This window comes from Papilio xuthus, unplaced genomic scaffold (genome assembly GCF_000836235.2).
Source record: "Papilio xuthus unplaced genomic scaffold, Pxut_1.1 DF828585.1, whole genome shotgun sequence".
NCBI classification, from domain to species: domain Eukaryota; kingdom Metazoa; phylum Arthropoda; class Insecta; order Lepidoptera; family Papilionidae; genus Papilio; species Papilio xuthus.
The window spans coordinates 99,420-118,262 of NW_013530064.1; the positions used below are offsets into that span (position 1 = coordinate 99,420).

At 40.6% G+C, this 18,843-nt stretch overlaps 5 protein-coding genes across 7 annotated transcripts in view; 4 read left to right on the forward strand and 1 right to left on the reverse strand.

Moving 5' to 3' along the window:
- Nucleotides 1-6,427, forward strand: part of LOC106113095 (uncharacterized) — a 13,832-nt gene extending 7,405 nt beyond the window's left edge. For 2 of the 3 annotated variants that reach the window (XR_001227642.1, XM_013305826.1), the window contains one exon: nucleotides 1,229-1,653. The gene's annotated coding sequence lies outside the window, so the exon portion shown is untranslated. Of the gene's footprint in view, nucleotides 1-1,228; nucleotides 1,654-3,406; nucleotides 3,499-6,383 lie in introns of those variants that run through there. The other variant, XR_001227643.1, reaches the window with a different exon arrangement.
- Nucleotides 6,428-9,486: 3,059 nt separating this feature from the next.
- On the forward strand, nucleotides 9,487-12,287 carry LOC106113069 (thioredoxin domain-containing protein 3 homolog). Its single transcript, XM_013305792.1, has 8 exons — nucleotides 9,487-9,643; nucleotides 9,827-9,930; nucleotides 10,348-10,419; nucleotides 10,976-11,125; nucleotides 11,199-11,397; nucleotides 11,507-11,677; nucleotides 11,752-11,912; nucleotides 12,072-12,287. Exons 1-8 carry the CDS (start codon nucleotides 9,487-9,489, stop codon nucleotides 12,285-12,287), a joined length of 1,230 nt encoding a protein of 409 aa, XP_013161246.1.
- Nucleotides 12,288-12,465: 178 nt separating this feature from the next.
- LOC106113081 (prothymosin alpha-like) lies at nucleotides 12,466-13,143 on the forward strand. The gene is made up of 2 exons (XM_013305806.1): nucleotides 12,466-12,621; nucleotides 12,766-13,143. The coding sequence occupies exons 1-2, from the start codon at nucleotides 12,532-12,534 to the stop codon at nucleotides 12,994-12,996; spliced, it is 321 nt and encodes a 106-aa protein (XP_013161260.1). The 5' UTR covers nucleotides 12,466-12,531; the 3' UTR covers nucleotides 12,997-13,143.
- A 173-nt stretch (nucleotides 13,144-13,316) lies between these two features.
- On the reverse strand, nucleotides 13,317-18,317 carry dbo (Kelch-like protein diablo). The gene is made up of 13 exons (XM_013305822.1): nucleotides 18,009-18,317; nucleotides 17,723-17,793; nucleotides 16,498-16,659; nucleotides 15,856-16,024; nucleotides 15,526-15,705; nucleotides 15,202-15,360; nucleotides 14,926-15,118; nucleotides 14,600-14,823; nucleotides 14,357-14,509; nucleotides 14,019-14,269; nucleotides 13,804-13,942; nucleotides 13,602-13,714; nucleotides 13,317-13,405 (listed from the first exon to the last, which is right to left on the reverse strand). Exons 3-13 carry the CDS (start codon nucleotides 16,656-16,658, stop codon nucleotides 13,381-13,383), a joined length of 1,767 nt encoding a protein of 588 aa, XP_013161276.1. The 5' UTR covers nucleotide 16,659; nucleotides 17,723-17,793; nucleotides 18,009-18,317; the 3' UTR covers nucleotides 13,317-13,380.
- Nucleotides 18,318-18,605: 288 nt separating this feature from the next.
- Nucleotides 18,606-18,843, forward strand: part of Cog4 (conserved oligomeric Golgi complex subunit 4) — a 4,340-nt gene continuing 4,102 nt past the window's right edge. Inside the window, exon 1 of the mRNA XM_013305794.1 lies at nucleotides 18,606-18,783. Coding sequence (XP_013161248.1) covers nucleotides 18,697-18,783 — 87 coding nt within the window. The 5' untranslated portion in view covers nucleotides 18,606-18,696. The remainder of the gene's footprint in view (nucleotides 18,784-18,843) is intronic.

Below are 18,843 nucleotides of genomic sequence, written 5' to 3' on the forward strand. Positions count from 1 at the left end.
ACGACATTTCGGCGCTCGTAACCCGCTCCATAACTAATTACCAAGTAAATGGAGGCCCCGTTCAGGGAACAACAGCACTATTTATAACCAGCTAGTTCGCAAGATTTTCATAGTTATGTTCACAAAATCTGAATTTATCATGTAAAATAACTAATACAAATTTTAAAGATGGGAAGAGTTGACCACTGCACTTTTTACTAATAGAATTAATGAGAAAGATTTGATTGATGGATGTTTGTAAGCGGCTATGAACGACATAACAGATCACGATAAAATTCTGCACAGATGTAGAACATAATCTGGAAGAACACTAGGCTCAATACTTCTTCTAAGTACGTTTTTTTTTTAATTTCGCGCAGATGAATCCGCGAACAAAAGTTAGTATAATATTTTATGCACTTACCATTATTTCGAATGAATATTCGAATAAAGTTAAGTTAACAATATATTTATTTTTGATTGTGATTGTATTAATATTATAATGTGATAAAAGCCATGTGAACGCACTCGTACAGTAATCAATTTATTATTTTACGTTACGCTTTTATTGTTGACGCTCGCAGTTGTCTGACTAATTATATTTATAGCATCACAATTGTATGTGATTAATGTAACTTTGTAGAGTCGAACAATTTTATAAAATATTTTTGTAAGTTTTCTCAGCTTTTAGTAGCATAATGATTTATGTTAACTTTAACTTAATTTTGGAAAGAAACATAAATAACTCTCTGGTAATTGACATTGTTCAGAAAGCGTCAAAATCTAACATCGGGGTCTATAGCGGGTAAAAAGGAAAAGTTAGGTCCGGAAGTGGCCGCGACACTGTATCGATAATTTAAAAACTTATCCCGCACTCCGGCGGCAAGTTCGGTGCACTTACCCCCTCCCGTTCCCCACCCCCTACACTGACGTTTGAGAAATTGATGTGACCGAAGAATCGAAAACTTAAACTCCAATTCGATAAAAGTTGAAAATCATTTGAAAATTAATCAACAAAGCTTTCAAAACATTCATTGTGACATTTAAAATTGGAAGACAATGTTTCTTATACTTTCCTTCTCCATACATATGTATATAGTGGGACACATTGGAGAACATCCACGTGCAAAAGTAGACTAGCTGATGTTACATTTTGGTAATATAATTGTCTCGAGTAAAACACATAGAGTAAACGTTGCAGCTATTTTTTATTTCACATACATTTTAATATGCAGTTTATTTGTTGCAGAGTGAAGATAGCGGAGGTATGTGACCTCTAATCATCGAAGCAGCGCACGCACTGATATCATTACGCGAACGATCTTCATACTCTACCATTGACACTAACTACGATAAGAACATTGAAAACATGCCAATTAATCGACCGTTCGGTTTTCATTTGAACAACTTGTGAGAGTTTTAATTACTTATTATTAAAATTAGTTGAGGATAGAGTTATAAATATGCATACTAGCTATAAACATATCGAATTATATTGCATAGCCACATCGTAGTAGAGTAAGTACATTGGAAACTCAATTGTGATTAAAAAAAACGTTAGCTTTTAAATATACTTAGATGATTTATAACATATTATTTGATCTCTTTAAAACTACTAAAATTACAGAAACCTAGCACCTTTTCTTGTATTAATATTTCATATAAAATGTAGAGTCAACTTGTATAATATGATCACATCATCTTAACGTTTCCTAAACTACTCAATAGATACAAATAAATCTTTAAATACTCACTATAAATGTAATTTAAAAATAATTAGGTTTTAAATATGGTGATAAAATATTTATTGCTGAATTTAAATAAACACGAATTAAATATGTCTCTCACAAATTATATCAATAGTTGTTGATATAACTGGTTGAGTTATTATATTATGAAAAACATCCTTGAATTAAACTATAAAACTATACGAAACTTTATTGTGATGTTAGTTAAATGCCGAAGTTCTTGTATAAAACATATCAGTCTTTTTCCAAAGATAATAAGAAGTATGGTTGTTCAGTTCATCATCATCATCATCAGCTCACTATATGTCCCCACCGAGGGGCTCGTAGCCTACCCTAAGTTAAGGGTTATTAGGCCATAGTCAACCACGCTGGCCAAATGCGGGTTGGTTGACTTCACACATATCTTTGAATTTCTTCTCAGATATGTGTAGGTTGCATCACGATATTTTCCTTCACCGTAAGAACGTTGGATATATGTACATATGTAAATCTGAAATCGAAAAACACATTGGTATATGACGGGATTTGAACCAAGGACCTGCAGATTGCAAGTCAAGTGCTTGACCACTGAGCCACCAACGCCCGTTGTTCAGTTGCTTAGTCTGAACTAATACTTGATTGTTTATATTTGATATATTAAAAAGGAACAAGATGTATTAATAAACTCATCAAAAGGTCTTATTATTTAGAAATAATTTGATACTTAGTATTGGTAGTAATGTGTTACACTCAATATAAATAATTTTGTTATATAATTAATGTTTGCATGATTGAAATTATTACTGTTTGTTTGTATTGAGGTGTAGGACATAGTCAAGGTTTAACTCAAATTCTATTATACTATATATTGGCATTATATATTTTTTGTAAAATAATTTTAGTTGTAAGTTTATGAGTTAGTCGATTTTTGTATTTTTTGTCGGTTTTTCCTCATTTCATTATATTGAAAATTCTTCTAAGACTGATATATTTTTTTTGGGTTAGTGATATGAAATAAGTAGCTTAATGTAAAACATCTGATAATTATACTATAATAAATACAAGAACGCTGTTTACATTTATTCCTTACACCTCACATACTATAGGATTGTATGGGAAGTCGCAATGGTAAATATTATATTCAGTATATTTATGCAAATAAAACAGCATCGCGACGCATCTCAACTTTCTTGCGGCGCTTCACATTTCTTATTCCGCGGCGACATCCAATAACTCGTTCAAATCATGAAGGAATGAGAGGATGGAATACATCCGATATTCCGTATACGACGTCGTTTTTATTCTGGATAGCTATGTATTGTGGAGGTGTTGAATTCGATCAGAATAATCTGCTGGTTTTGTATCTTGTATTGTTTTACATATGTGACAATATCCAAGTTTGATAGACAAATAATATTAATACGATTTATTGCTTAAATACCATCCAGTAAAGAATAATAAGGAGTAAGATTGAAGTCGTAGCAATACTTATTAATTTTCCATCGTCAATTATTTTAAAGCATGTGCGTATAAAGCATAGAGGAGGTTTTTACAAGGTCTGTGAGACTTACTTTTAAATAGTATTTAAGCATATTTGCTTTAAGTCATTTGATGCTTATCTTTCTATAATTAAATACATTGTTTAATTTATTACGTGTATGTTATTTGTTTTATGTTAATCGCTAAACATGAAACAAAAGAAAGGCAAATGAACAGCACTCCCTGTACACCGATACCGCCACCGCACCGCTCCGCAATTACCTGCGCCTCACCCACAGCGCTGCGTACAAAGGTAATTAAATATAATATTCCAAAGAGTATCTAAACCTTTTTGTATAAGGCCGGTTATCCAACGTCAACTTTTTATTGTCAAGATAACGCTCGTTTTGTGAACGTACGTCTGATCTATTGTTTAATCACTACTTCTATTGCAGCCGGGAAAACTCGGAACCAATGAGAATACTCTCTGTGGCCCCTTTATCAATGTGCATATGTATCGCGTTTGTATCGCCACAGTCACGGTGGACGACACGCTTTACCTCGTGCCCTCGGGCCCGGCGTATGTTTGAGACCTGTAGCCTCCGTACCCGGGAGGCGACGTTCGTGTTTGACATGGCGGACTTTTATTTAACTTGGAAATTACTTAAAATCCTTTGATCCGCGCTCCTAAGCAAATTTTTAATTGAAGCGACGTCCTTGTCTTGTTATACAAAGAAAAGATAAGTTCTGTCATTTGTCGTCGTATAAAGGTCGTCGTGTTCTTTATTTGGAATTGTATAAACAAAAGATTTTGACAGCCAGTCCTGTACTGAACAGTTACATATACCTGGGAGGAGAGAAGACTGAACAGTTTTTAAGTTTTAGTTACAACTTTCCGTTGCAGAATACTTTATTCTGTAGGTTGTACTAGATAGGAAATCTCTCTGGTAACAATATTTCGTCTACAATTATTTTAGGAAGATAACTTTTAAGCAAACAAATGATAAAACATTATAAAATATTTGCTACGAACAATATGACAAAAGATATTCTATAAAAAAAAGAGGAAAAAAACATGAATACTGTCACTGTCTCTCATTTTCAGAATATAATATGATCATCGTAAAACAACAATAGTACATTTTTCTGCGCGCATTTTCATATTTAAATTTCATTTTAATGTCAAAAGACGCTTCGTTTATTTTATAGCTGTTTTTCTATTTACTGTTCGATGTTTTCAATCAAATAACTAAATAAATCAGAAAGGAATAAACGTTAACATGTCTCGAATTAATTGAATATCGTTAACGTTAGTATTTATATTAAGTAGGTAGTTTAGTGTAGTAGAAACATTGGCATACAATTGTCAAGTCGTCGCACACGGAGAGCGCACAAAGACCGGAAGCTATCATGTTACCATGTAGGGTGACGCAGCTCATCACTCTGTTCTGATTCATGCGTTCCATACTGCCCGCTTTTGTTTTATCAGTACTTAAAACTAGGACATTATTCACAATACAATTGATTAAAGACCGGACAGGAGAACCTTTACCCTCTTGTCTGTCAGGTAAAAATCTGCTACCCTTTATTCGATTTACCTACTGAATTAAATAGATGTTTAGGAAACGTTAAACATAAAAGACATAACATAATACCATTTGCATGTCACGAAACAATTTAAAGAGACACAACAAAAATACCAAAACAAAAAACTAAATCAGAAACCACAACTGCATTAATACATCACCGTAAAAAAATTACGTTTTTTACGACAGTCTGTTAAAATGAAATCCGTGAGAGTCGATCGCGTGACTTAAGACTGGGGCCCGGAGCCGCCTAATTGAGCAGCGAGGCCCCTGAACAAGGCCCGTTGTCAGTCCCGTACAGGACTACCACCAACGCCGCCGCAGCCTTACGTCCTATTCGTAGAGTTACACCTTGCTACGTAGCAGTTATCGTAGCGCGAAAGCTATGCTACATTTAATACACTTTGAGCTTTCGTAGCGGAAAGTTATGAAGGTTCCGAACTTGTGTATCTTAAAATATTAACTATAAACAATAATTATTTGTGATTTAGTGATACTTCTTAAAATAATATAAAATTGTGTAAAACGACGAAGAAGATTTAACTCTTATTAAACATGTACTCAAAATTAATTTTGTGATGCAAATCAAAGTTTAAGTAGATAATAAAAACGTCTTAAAATAATAAAATATCAGTCATTTGTGTATAAAGAAAGATGTATTGACAAGAAAAGTAAGAAAACTTCAAGTTGTCAACGAGATCTAAGATATGAGGCTGTCTCGTAAGTTATTCTTTTTATTATCTCACGTGCATTTCAACGCTAATAATTATATGTTAGATTTAACATTGTACATCTAGCTAATAGTATATAATATAATAATATAGGCTTATCATGCTGCTTGCTTGTAAGAGGGTGTAAAACTAAATAGTCATAATGTTTTTCACATTTTCTGTGTCTGTCTGTGAATCTGCAAGGGCACATTTGTTACGGGTAATCTCCGGAACGGTAGGACTGAATTAGACGGAACGGAAAGGTAGCTGATGGACACGGAAATATAAGCTAATTACGTTTTTTTTTTAATTCCGTGCTGAGGAAGTCGCGGGCGACAGCTAGTAATAATATAATAAACTATTACTTAAATAGCTTTAAAACTTTTGCTAGCTTACATTTATGACCTAAATAGATATTTGAACAAATGAATAGAGTTGCGTAGATTATTTCTATTGTGGTTTAGCAAATTATACATTTAACGTCAGTTCAATGAACTAATGGTACAAATATAGCGAAACACCTGGATTCAACGGATGTAATGACACCTTTTATTTGGTTTTTGTCAACTGTTAATAATGTTGGATAAGAAATATTTTAAAGTAAGTAAGAAATGGAACTTTCAAATTTACTGTTTAATCTGTTGTATTTTTTCAATTTCTTAAAGGGACCCAAAATTAATTTATTTTAAAGGAGTAGATGTAACTTCAGATTTGTTTACTTAAGTTAAGAAAGGCGAAATAAGAAACTGAGAAAATTCATCCCCATAGCAATTTAACTAACGGTAATTTGATGATAATTAAAAAGGAAAACAAAGTAAGTAGAACAAAAGGGCGAGAGAAAAAATTTATTAACACTGTGATTGTTCTGAGATACTTGGAGGCCTTGCTTGGATATATTTCAGTGACACTACCGGAGAGGAGATCCTGTGAATGATTCCCCGAGACCTGTGCGCAGTATTAAATAATCCGGGATTGTTCCCGCACCTCGCCGCCGCCCCCACACCGCGCCCTTCACCCCCGGGACCTCGTTACACAGTTAACGCGACTTTTAATTATTCACACCCCTAAATACTCAACTGTTTACGGTTTCTAATAAAACGATTTATATCATTAAGCTTATTTTATGTTTAAAAGGATAATTAACAAAATTCACCAAAGGATAGTACCGACCTCTAGTAATTGCGTACAATACGTCCTCATAACATAATTTAAGTTTATATTACAATAAACTAGTGATTTCGAGTATTTAAATATGATATATTAGCAAATAATAAATAATAGATTTGCGTCTCGTGCCGCTGTTTACATTCTACACACAATCATGGAAGCGAACGTTCGTCGACACTCAGAGTGAAGCGAATCACTGCAAATATTGTATTTAATAAGCAAACACGATATAACAGCGACAGATGAGTGCTTACAATCAATGTTTGTTGATGTTTCACAACATGTTGCTGTGCTTATGTTGACATACATTTGATCTATAGAAGTTAATTCAAAAATCAATAAAAATCTATATTTAACTGAAAAATAATTTTTACCAGTTATCGTAAAATATAAATGACAATCCAGTGCTGACGTAAAACATCGACATTTTATGTCGCTGTATTATTTTAATTAAATTGGTATTGTCGTGATCATTTAATAGGTTTATGTCACGCAACTTTCACTTAATGATGAACCAGGAGGGAATGAATACTGTCAATGTCTGACTTAAACCAAGTACTTCTTTTCTTAAGAAAAATGAATTTTAAAATTAAAAATAACTAAACTAAATATGAATTTTAATTTTTTATATATTTTGAAACCCTTTTAATAAAACAAACTGCACTAACTAATAATTACTACAAATTGAAATCTAATAAAACGAACATTTTCAACTGTACAAATCATCGCGATCATTTTTCGCGAGATTTTTACAGTACAGCGAGAAATTTCATATCATATTGCGAATGCAATTTCATACGAACAAATGCAATTTTAACTAAACGAAACAATAACAAGATTTCGTTCGATTTGCATATTGTTGGTAAACGGTTTGGGCGCGAGGGTAAAGCTCTTGAAGTCGCAAGGAAGTTAAAACAGATCGAAACTTTGGTTAGATATAAGAAAACAGGAGAACAAAACTTTTTTTTTAAATTTATCTGGCGACCAATGAAGTATAATCAAAATTTTGTACGTTCATAATTAGATTTCCATCAAAGGCTGAACTTAGTTAACGCTTGCTTCGGGAAATAATCGACTAAGTTTAGTTCCGCATCCTCGGGGTAGGTCTCCAGTTTCACTGTGAAATGTCAGGCACGGTCGCTGAACTTGACTAGCCACGTAATAAAAAAATTAGGCATTCTTATTTTATTTTAACCGTTAAGGACTTCCTAACTTAAAATCTTATCCCAGAAATGTACCCATTCATTTCGTCTCTTCCACATATAACAACAATGTAATTGCATCTTAATAGTAAATAATGAAAAACTCTATGCTATTTGAAAGTATAAATGCGTTACTACTGCATGCGCAGCATTGAATAAAAAGAAGCAATAAAATATTATTTGTCTTGCCAGCTATGATTTAGGGACCCACCCTTACGCTCTTAGCGCTTAAACGGGCTATTGACTTCACATAGGTCCCCTAAAAGGCTTACGGTCACATATTATATGTACGTACACATAATCTCTGTTTATCTAACATATTAAATGTTATATATATAACAAAATGTTGATTAAAATATAGTAGGATTAAAAAAATATATTATACTGAATATTCAGTAAAGAAATAAAAGGTAAATGTTGAGCGATATTAAAGGCAAACTTAAAAGGCAGACGCTGAGGGGATTACTAACCCTCGCAATGAAGACTCTATTACAGAGACTATATTCCGCGGCTGTTCGTTAATTCACTAAGTTGCGTCATAAACTGCGGGCTACGACTTGCCATGCCGATGCTCAATTCCGCAAAAACTCGGATGTTATGAGGTTGCTAAAAAATGGCTATATCACGTGAATGCGGATGATCGATGAGGATATTGTTGTCTAATGCCGACAAGTTATAGCCCTATCTATCGTATTGATGACAAACAATGCGTAAACTTCCTCAGTCTGAATGTTAATGTGAAATGTCCATCACCCACCCACGTACTACTACGTTACGATAATATTTGGTTTTAACAATGTGTACTCTAGAGCTTTTTCGAAAGATTTAAATAGGCAAAATTCACACTTGGAATACTAGAAAAACAATGTTTTAGTAGATAGAGTGTAGTTGTGGTGTGGTGCGTAAAGTGTTATTAAACTACAAATCTTATTTTTATAGTCGCCATCTATTGTTAAATTTTAGAATTATTTTTTTCTTCTTTCAGAACATGGATGCCATCTAGTATCAAAAAGTTATATTTTCTTGAATAAAGTGGAATATTAGTAACAGATGGCGCTATTTTCACTTTGGATCAACTTTTATAATTAACATTATTTTTTTGTGCTAATAACCAATGTTAAGTTGATATAATATCAATGTTAACCATAAAAATTCGCTATTCGCTAAAATTCAAAGTCCGCTACTTCATAAGTTTATGAACGATGCTATAAGGTATTGTTCAAAACCTACGACATTAGTGCTTTAGCAGACACGCAATGAAAATAAAGTTGTAGAGTTTAGTCAACTTCAGATACGAGATATACTTTATTTCATTTATGAAAGAACTTGGTACATTTTCTATTATAACTTAGTAATGTTAGCTCTTTGGCACTTCTAGTTACACACCAAAAGGTATCACGTTTGTGACTACAAGCAAGCAAGTAGTGCTTAAGAGTAGATCTTTACTCCTTGTTTAAAATGTTAATGTTTAATGTTTGTTTTCTCATGTATGTATAAATATATATGTATACTAAAACTGAACCAATTTGTGTTGCCGCCTCTATCCCGTCCCCGTCACAACTCTACATCGACCCTCGCATGTATCGCGCATCGCGGGGCCGACTGTGGTTACGGTGTGGTGCTGACACTGTGCCCTATGTCGCTCTCGCCTGCGGTCGCACATCACTCCACCACCGGCCCGGCCACCTCCGCCGCTGCGGGTGCAGGCAAGAAAGCAGCGCAGGTACAGCTGCAGGCGGATCTCAACAATGACGACGACTGGAACAAGTTCCTACAAAGAGATGGTCTACTAGGTACGCGTTTTTTTTATTCTGGTACAAAATAGGCAAACTATCGCCTTATAATGTCAATTGACTACCAATCCCCTTCAACTTAACAATGATAGGTCTGCGTTTTGTGAAGCCTTATAAGTTAATAAAGTATTAGTTGTAGTTAAAACTTCGATTAGCCCCTGATTGGCAGTAACGTGTGTGCAGTGGTCGACGTGTACTCGGAGTGGTGCGGCCCCTGCCTGGGAATGGTGGGCAATCTCAAGAAGATCAAGGTCGAGCTCGGCGGAGACAACCTCCACCTTGCTGTCGTGAGAACAATTCATTCTATACTTTTATTTAGTTGTAGCTTCTGATCATATACAGTAAACTGCTACGGCAGTCCTTTTTCATTTTAGCTAAACGAAATAAATTAACGAACTAGAGCACAAACAATTTCTGTAACAAATGTTTGTTATAAACAAGTTGAGGCGTTCCTAACGAAGTTTTACAGCGACTCTGATGCCGATCATTATCATTGTCAGCTGCACTGCACGCTACACTACTATTATCCGACTTAACACTAAGGGAACGTTCTCACTGAAACAATTATAAAGAAATATCGTCTTTTTTACTGGTGATAAAATTGTAGACCGCGCAATGTATTGATTTCAACGTGTATCGCCGAATAAGTCTTTTGCTACTTTAACATAAAGGCGATCTAAGTTAGTATTAATTTACAATTACAGGCGAAGTCAGACACCATCGAGTGCCTGAAGAGGTTCCGACATCGCAGCGAGCCCACCTGGCTCTTCATTGCGGTAGAGTTTTTTAATTTTTATATTATATTAATTTTTATATCCTCTGCTTAATAGGTACTACTAGGAAATTACTTGAAGGCATCTGCGGTTCCGCTGGTTTTGAGTATGTCCATAGGCGTCGGTGACCACTTTTCATTAAAGATCCCGCTGCACCTTGACCCCTCATTTATATAAAAATGTACAATGTGTCTATTTTTATGTAAATATGGTTGTTACGAGCGTGTGTAGCTTACATGATTTTATATTACTACCTGCAGACGGCCGTCGCTTGCCACTGTTAGGTCGATACCGTCCGTGTCCGTGTCGTTCACCACAAGTGCTCATATAGGTAGGTATACAGGCACACATTATGTGTAATGATTATTTGCTTCTTCAACCTTCACATTACTTTTGATTAAATTACTTTAATTATCAAAACGTACTAATAATAATAATAATAATATAACTAGCAAATGATGCATTACATTGATTAGCACAGGTCATCTGATTATATCTTAATAAAAGGGAGAGTAAAAGAAAAACTGTTAGTGTAAATATACGAAGTTATTTGTTACAGGGCGGGCAGCTGCTTAATGTGGTGTTCGGTGCGGACGCGCCGCGGCTGGCGCGCACCATCGAACAGGAGCTGCACAACGAAGAGCTCGCCCGCCGCGGGGAGCTGGAGCGCCCGCGCAGGGCCCCGCACGAGCTCACGCCGCCGGAACAGGTCGCAGATGCTCACATGTTCAAGTGGTTTTATAGTTAAATTGTTACCTAGATGAAAGTGTGTCTGTGTGCAGGAGGCGGCGGATCTGCAGGCGAAGCAGCTGGCGGAGCGGCGACAGCGTGAGGCTGCGGCACGCGAGGCGGCGCATGCGGCGCGGCGGGAGGCGCGGGCGACGCGGCTGGAGCGACACTTCTCAGACCTTTGCGCAGCGCTGCTCATGCCGCACGCACAAAAACATCTCAGGAAGGTGGCGGAGGCACTCGAGCCGTTCGGTGAGCGGCTCATTTTGCACACTTTACTCGATTTCAACTCAATGTACATAGTATTGCTGTATGGTACTGTTGTTGTTCATTTATTTCTATAAGGTGTTGTTGTGTGCAGGCATAGCGGTGGCGGACAAGTGCCCGCTGGTGCTCGGCCAACAGGGCGCGCGAGCTCTGGCGGCCGAAGCGGAGGAGATGGGCTCCGCGGGCGCCGCCGCCGTGCTGGCGGAGCGACCCGCACTCGCGCTGTTACTCAAGAAGCTGCCCGACAAGGAGGGCGACGTCATCGGTCAGTTGCAAAGATCGCGTCATAGAAAGCTTTGCCAATTATTCTAGCTCAATTAAGTAGCCGGTGACTTCCAGAACTGACGCGTCGCGCTCTTTACGGGGAGGGCTCGGACCTAGAAGAGGGAGCGCAAAAAAAATTCCTGGCGCAGGAGTTGTGCGCGGACGACTTACCCGGATTGTACGCGCCCAAAGACCGACATCGGCGCGCGGCCCTCCTCGACCTGCTCTTTCCCAAGGTATTGGACGACGTTCCACATTGAATTGGTTTATGAATCAAAGACAAGCGAGCCACCCATTTTACTTACTCATGAAAATTCCGGGCGCTGCAAACGCTTTGTCAACTTTGAAAAAAGGCACAGCATAATTGTAGTGTGCGAATGTTCCATTGTTTTCAGATGGTGGGCGCGGTGGTGGAGCCCCCGGTGAGCGCGGAGCCCCCGCACGTGGCGTTGGTGTTCGGTGCGTGGCAGCGGCGTGCGGTGCTGGCCGCCGCCGACCGCAGCGCCCCGCTCCTGCTGCGCTACGGCTTCTTCGCCGACGCCAATGTACAGGAGCCGAAGCTGCTCTGCAAGACTATAGAACATTACGAGGAGCGGGCCGAGAAGGACTAGTATGGGACTTATCTTTTCGAATGAACGGTTTCTCATGGTTCCCTAAATTATACCTAAGTTGGAAATGATGGACGAATTATGTAAACTCATTCCTTATTTTTGTATCAGCTGCGAAACTATCGTGTTAATGGTGGCGGTGGGCGTGGCGGACCCCCTGCTGGCGGACCCGGCCGCGCCCGCGCCTGACGGCCCGCCCCCCGACCTTTTGGCCCTGGGCCCGCTGCACGTCAGCGCCGACACAGTGATGGGGGAGCTAGAGTGTTCCCGCTTCTTCCCGCCCGGCTACAGCCAGACCCAACCCAAGCCCAAGGCCAAAGCCAAGAAAAAGAAGAAGGTTTGTTCCGTACTAGGTAACTCAACACTAGTTCATTCTCTCTGCTCGACCAAACATTTGTGGGACTGAAGTTAAACGCTAGCATATACGAAGCAGCATGACGGTGCTACAAACTTAATCTAAATAAAATAAAATTTATTTTAGAAGCGGCAAGAGGTGAAGGATGAAGATGACAACAGAGACGCGGCTCCGGAGGCCGCAGAAGATGCGGAGGTGACCGGAGAGGACGACGGCAGTCGGGAGACCGAGGATGGCGAGGGCGAAGGAGAGGTGGAGGTGGAGGCGGAGGGCGAGGAGGCGGAGGGAGACGAGGCGGAGGAGGAGGAGACGCTGGTGGCGGACAAGGCGACTTCGCCGCCGCCCCTCGTTACTTGAATCATGCTTTTTTAAGTTAAACCACAACTCTATTTGAATAAAATATGAGTAAGTTGTAGCGCTATTCTGTCTTTATTTAAACCCTAAACGTTTTAACTTCGAAAAGTAATGTATTCGTAATATGATAAATTATAAATACAACTTACTTTGCACACCTGACTTTGACTGTTACCTAACCTCTCTACTTTGTTGTTTGTTTTAAAAGGAAAGGAGCTAAATAAAATGGCTAAATAAATATTCTAAAATTTGTATTTTATTTATTTATAAATAGTCAATTAATATAATATAGATTTAACAATAAAATAAAATAAAATGTTTAACGACTTAGAGCGAGGGGTGCGGGGTGCGGGGTGCGGGGTGCGGGGTGCGGGGCGCGGGGTCGCCTCACACCACCGAGTCTTTGCGGTTCCTGTAACAAAATATCAGTCATTGCTAAATTATAAAGTTATTACTATTAGCAAAGATGTAACTTTCTTCATGGGTTGGCGTGGTCGTCATTATTGTATGCTGTTTTGTCGTGTGCGGGGTGTGCGGGGTGAGTGCGGGGTGTGTGCGGGGTGTGTGCGGGGTGTGTGCGGGGTGTGTGCGGGGTGTCGCGCGCTCACCATATGTAGTGGTTGTCGTGGTGGGGGGCGCGCATGACGCCGACGCCGCCGCCCAGCCGGCGGTAGTTCATGGCGCCGCACAGCCGCCACTGGTTCGACTCGGGGTCGAACACCTGTCCGACATCACAAAGATACAACAGTACAACATGGCATCACACGACACATACGAAAGGTAGAACATCCGCAGGCGGTGAGACGTTACCTCTATGGACTTGAGGTAGGCGGTGCCGTCGAAGCCGCCGACGGCGTACAGCTGTCCGTTGACGACGGCGAGGCCCACCCCGCTGCGCCGCGACGTCATCGCCACCACAGGAGACCACGTGTCCGTCGCCGGCTCGTACCTGCGCCACAAGCACACACACATGTCACACGTCGCACCCCGCACTCACTGGGAGGAGCCTCACACCCGCTGCTTACCTCTCGGCGGAGGAGAGCTCGGTGCAGTCGTCGCGTCCGCCGACGGCGTAGATCTGTCCGTCGTAGACGGCGCAGCCGAGGTGCTTGCGGCGCGTGGACATGGGCGCTACCGGCGTCCACTTGTTGGCGCGCGGCTCGTACCGCTCCACCGAGTTGAGCGGCGCCTGCCCGTCCGACCCGCCCACCGCGTACAGGTGCCCGCCCAGCACCGCCACCGCCACGCCCAGCCGCCGCGTCGTCATCGACGCCACCTGCGCTCGCCTCTACCACGTTACCCACCGCCCACCACCTCCCCCTCCTCCTCACCTTGACGCGGCGGTGCCAGGGCCACGACGTACCTTGGTCCACCGGTTCTCCTTGGGGTCGTAGCGCTCGACGTGGTTGAGGCACTGCACGCCGTCCTGCCCGCCCACCGCGTACAGCGCGCCGTCCAGCACCGCCACGCCCACCGATGTGCGGCACGAGGAGGTGGGCGCCACCGCCCCGCACCACTGCACACGCACAACATGGCGCGGTTACGACGGTCGACGAGGTCTCCGCAGTCCCCGGAGTGATGTCCGGGGTGTGCGGAGGTCACGTACCTGGTTGGTCTGGGGGTCGTAGCGCTCGATGCTGTTGAGGTAGCTCTGTCCGTCGTGGCCGCCCACCGCGTACAGCAGCTCGTGCAGCACGGCCACGCCCACACCGCAGCGCCGCTTCGACATCGGCGCCACCATCTTCCACTCGGCGCTCTGAGGATCGAACCGCTCCACGGAGGCTATCGCGTCGCCCGAGCACCACCCGCCCACCGCGAACAGCACCTCGCCTGCAAGTTGCAAGTTGCAAGGTCACATTTACATTTCCATTTCACAACACGGATCACTAGTTTCAACTTTGCTCGCTCACTCCGGAGCGATATTGTATTCACCTCGTCTGCTGGGCTTCCTGGGCCTTGTGCGGGGTCCCTGCATGAGCGGGCGCTCCTGTGGCAGCAGCAGGTAGTTCTTGGCCTCGTCGAGAAGGTCGCGGCAGGCGTCGTCGGAACGGATGAGCAGCTCGGAGGACACCGTGCCCACCAGGAACTTGGGGCTCAGCAGCGGGAGACGCACGTGTTGTAGCACCTGCAGGTGATGTGATCTGTTATCAGAGACATAGCGGAGAGCGGCGGCGGCGGCGGCGGGCGGCGGGCGGCGCGGCGGCGGACCTGCGCGAGGTGCTGGCGGCGCTCGGCGACGTTGTATTTGACCCAGGACATGACGGCCTGGAAGGTCTGCTCCTCCGAGCGCACGTTCAGCTCGTCCGAGGACACGATGTCGATCAGCTGCGCCGCCGGCAGCAGCAGGAACTCCTCGCTCTCCATCACCTGCACGGGTACCACAATATTTAGCGATTGGAATGAAATATTACCACATGAATAAGTCCCAAAAATAACATAAAAGTTATGAAGAAGTCGCGTGCTTTCTTGTAGTACATCCAAAGTATATTAGATGAGGGCCAGGGTTTACGGTGTGCGAGATGTGAGGCAAACCTCTGGAAAGTTCTGCTGCGTGAACTTGTCAGCGATGCGCAGGAGCTCGCGGCAGGAGTGGGTGTCGGCGAAGGCGCGGATGCCGAGGCAGTTGGAGCAGTCGAGCTGCCGCTTGAGGAACTCGCAGCACACGTCCTGGATCTCCTGCAGCTGCAGCAGGCACGCCGCCGGCAGCAGCGCCTACATGCGACGAAAAACAAAAGTTATGGACTCTTTCCATAAATTTTTTCGACACCTCGGTCTTGCAGTCTTGTCTCCAAGGTTCGGCAATTGTTAAACACCACAATAGACGGCAGCGGGGGAAGTGGAGAGCAATGCTGGGGTGGTCACCTGCACGTTGCTCTCCTCGACAACAATGTGTGCAGTGTAGCAGAACTCAACGAGCTGCTCCATGGCCTGCTCGTCCACGTCGCGGATGGTGACCTCGGTGGCGCGCGACTCCGCCAGCTCGCCCGTGAACATCGCGCGGAAGTACGGGCTGCACGCCGACAAGATCACTCTGCACACACACACAACACATATTATCATCATCAAGGACGATAGCGTTTGCTTAACTTATGTTATGAGTATTGTGGACGGAGGGGAAGTAATTAGAGGCAATTTCAAATGTAAAGGTCATCTCACACTTGTCGGCTGTTGCAGATGTAAATGTAATGAAATGATAAAATAACAACAATTACCTCAACCATTTTACATGACCTCCATTATGTAAATTGAATGAAAGCATTAAATGTAATAAAATACTAAATAATGTAAAATATTTTTTACTGATAATAGAATAAGAAATAATATTGAATAATTATAATAAATTTTAGCCATACAGATATGAGTTATATAGTTTCCCCTTTTCCAAGACGTCTTTAGACAAAATGTTGTACCTTATTTAAATGTACTTGAAACCATTTGAAATTTTAATTGTACAACTGAGGAGTTTGCCAGCAATAACATGGAATAAAGGTGTGCGTAGCCAACCTGTGTGCAAATAACTTTCTGTTGGCGACATTGAGGACGACATCGCAGAGCTCGCGGTGGCGGCGCAGCGCCGACAGCTCGCCGAGGATGGCGCGCGGGTGCTTCTCCGACGTGTGCGACAGCCGCGCACCGCCGCCCGGCGAGCCCCCGCCCTCCCCCATCCTGATACATCACATCACTGCAGTCACACTTGTAACACTCTTGTTTGTCACAAAATTAATGACATTATGTATTTATAAATCTCATTGCAGCAATATGTCACCAAACATCCTCTTTGATCTACTAACCCTTTCTATGACATTTTTGAACATATTTTGAAGTTCCCACTACACAATATGTAAAATGAACATAAGCTTTAGAATACATAATTAAAAATGACTTTCAAAGGCTTGACCATACTTTATGTATATTACATTACTGGCTGGAGGTCTATTAACATTATGTATCTACTTAGTTTGCAGGGAAGCTTAAAAAATAAGTTTGTCACATAAATTGTTTGAAAACATGAACTTTTTGCTTAATTTTTTTGTATTTATTTCTAGGCTTAAAATAATGCCTGACACATCAAGTACAAACTATTCAAATTATCTTGCAATTTCAATAACAAATGTGATGAACTGAATGTGACATTCAAACAAGTGTCACTATTTAATATGCTTTACCATAACATAGTGACAGTTAAACATAACATGAAATTTGCTTGCCAAGCCACTCTCATCCTCAGAATTAAACTTTAAACAATCATTATATATTGTATATTTATTAACATAGTTTGCATACTACTTAAAAAGGCTTTAGATTTTTCTATTTAACTTTAAATGAAGGTGGAAACTGGAGAACCAATTCTTGTGGGTATCTTCGGACCGTAAAGTATATCGAAACACACATTATAAATTTCAACTTATAAATAATTTACTTTAACCGAGTTGAAAATTTTCTGTGACATATTTTACTTTATATTTTATAATCAGGCAAAGGCCTCGAGTCCAAAATCGAAAGCGATTCTATGTAAAGACTATCAAAATGACTTAATTCAAAATTTTACATTGTATATAAAAAAATGAGTCAGTTGGTTTAAACAAGTTCAAACAATTTGTATTAAGCAAAATAAATATGAAATCGTAGGTTAACTGATATAATGGTATAACTGGTATTGCTCAAACAGTTGCACAACTTGCCGTACAACCAAGTCTCACTTGTGTCCACAAAACTACTTTTTTTTTACCTCTTGTGTCCGCGCGAGTTTCCCAGCTGCAACCGCAGCGGGGGCGAAGCCCAACCCCACACGGAGTCAATCTACGACCAAGCATTCACCATCAACAACATAAATTCGATAAAAACACAATAAGCAAATCGCTAGCCTAACTATGGCCTCTAGCCATCATTCCTCTCAATGTAAGAGTAATGTTGAAATGTTATAGAGGAGGTCACACATTTCGAGGTAAAACTAAATGTTTGTTACATTCGATAATGTATGTATGCTAATGTCACTGCACCCTGCCCTCTCTTACCTTTGAGAATTAATATGAACAAAACGACAGGAATTATCCTCAAAGGAGCGCGAAATAATTATTTAGCGCCCTGAGGTCAAACGTTAATTTGTTGAACACACATCGATTTTTTAAACACAAAAATTTTATGTTTACTGTTACACAGGTTTAGACATCATACTTCACTACTTTTTTTAGTAACATTCAAAACTTTGGATGACGAAATGACGTTATAAAACATTAATCATTTTATAAAATAAAACTTAACAAGTAACAAGATATTACTGAACAATCTTTAGCACCACCAAAGTTTTGTATTATATTACTTCAAATTGTTTATTTAATTAAATTCACAGAAATTGTATTAAGATTCAGAACGAACTTTTGGGTAAATGTCATGTTACCGTGTTGCAATATGCTAAATAATGATAACATTAAAAATAAAAAATCTAAAAACTAAGTAAGTAATCGTGTAAGTAAAATCTAGACTTTTATGATTACTTCCTGTTTTTAACGTTTTTCGTTTTTCTTTTCTAATAGGTTTATTAATTAAGTGTAAACCTGCACAAATAAAAGTTTCACCAGCTGATTAATATTACCTGGCAAAACAAACCGTGTCAATTTGACAGTGACATTAAATGTTAATTATCGAATCAAATGCTGGTCAAATTGTATAAGAATAAGAAATAAGTTGTGTACAAACAATACAATGGCTTTATCATTGCTATTAGAAAAATACGACGTGTCCAGCGAGGAAGGTCTTCAAAAAGCCTTAAATGAAATTGAGAAAGAAGAGGTATATCACCTTGTATATTTATATAGGACTGATAAAACTTACGTTTTATCACATAAAAAC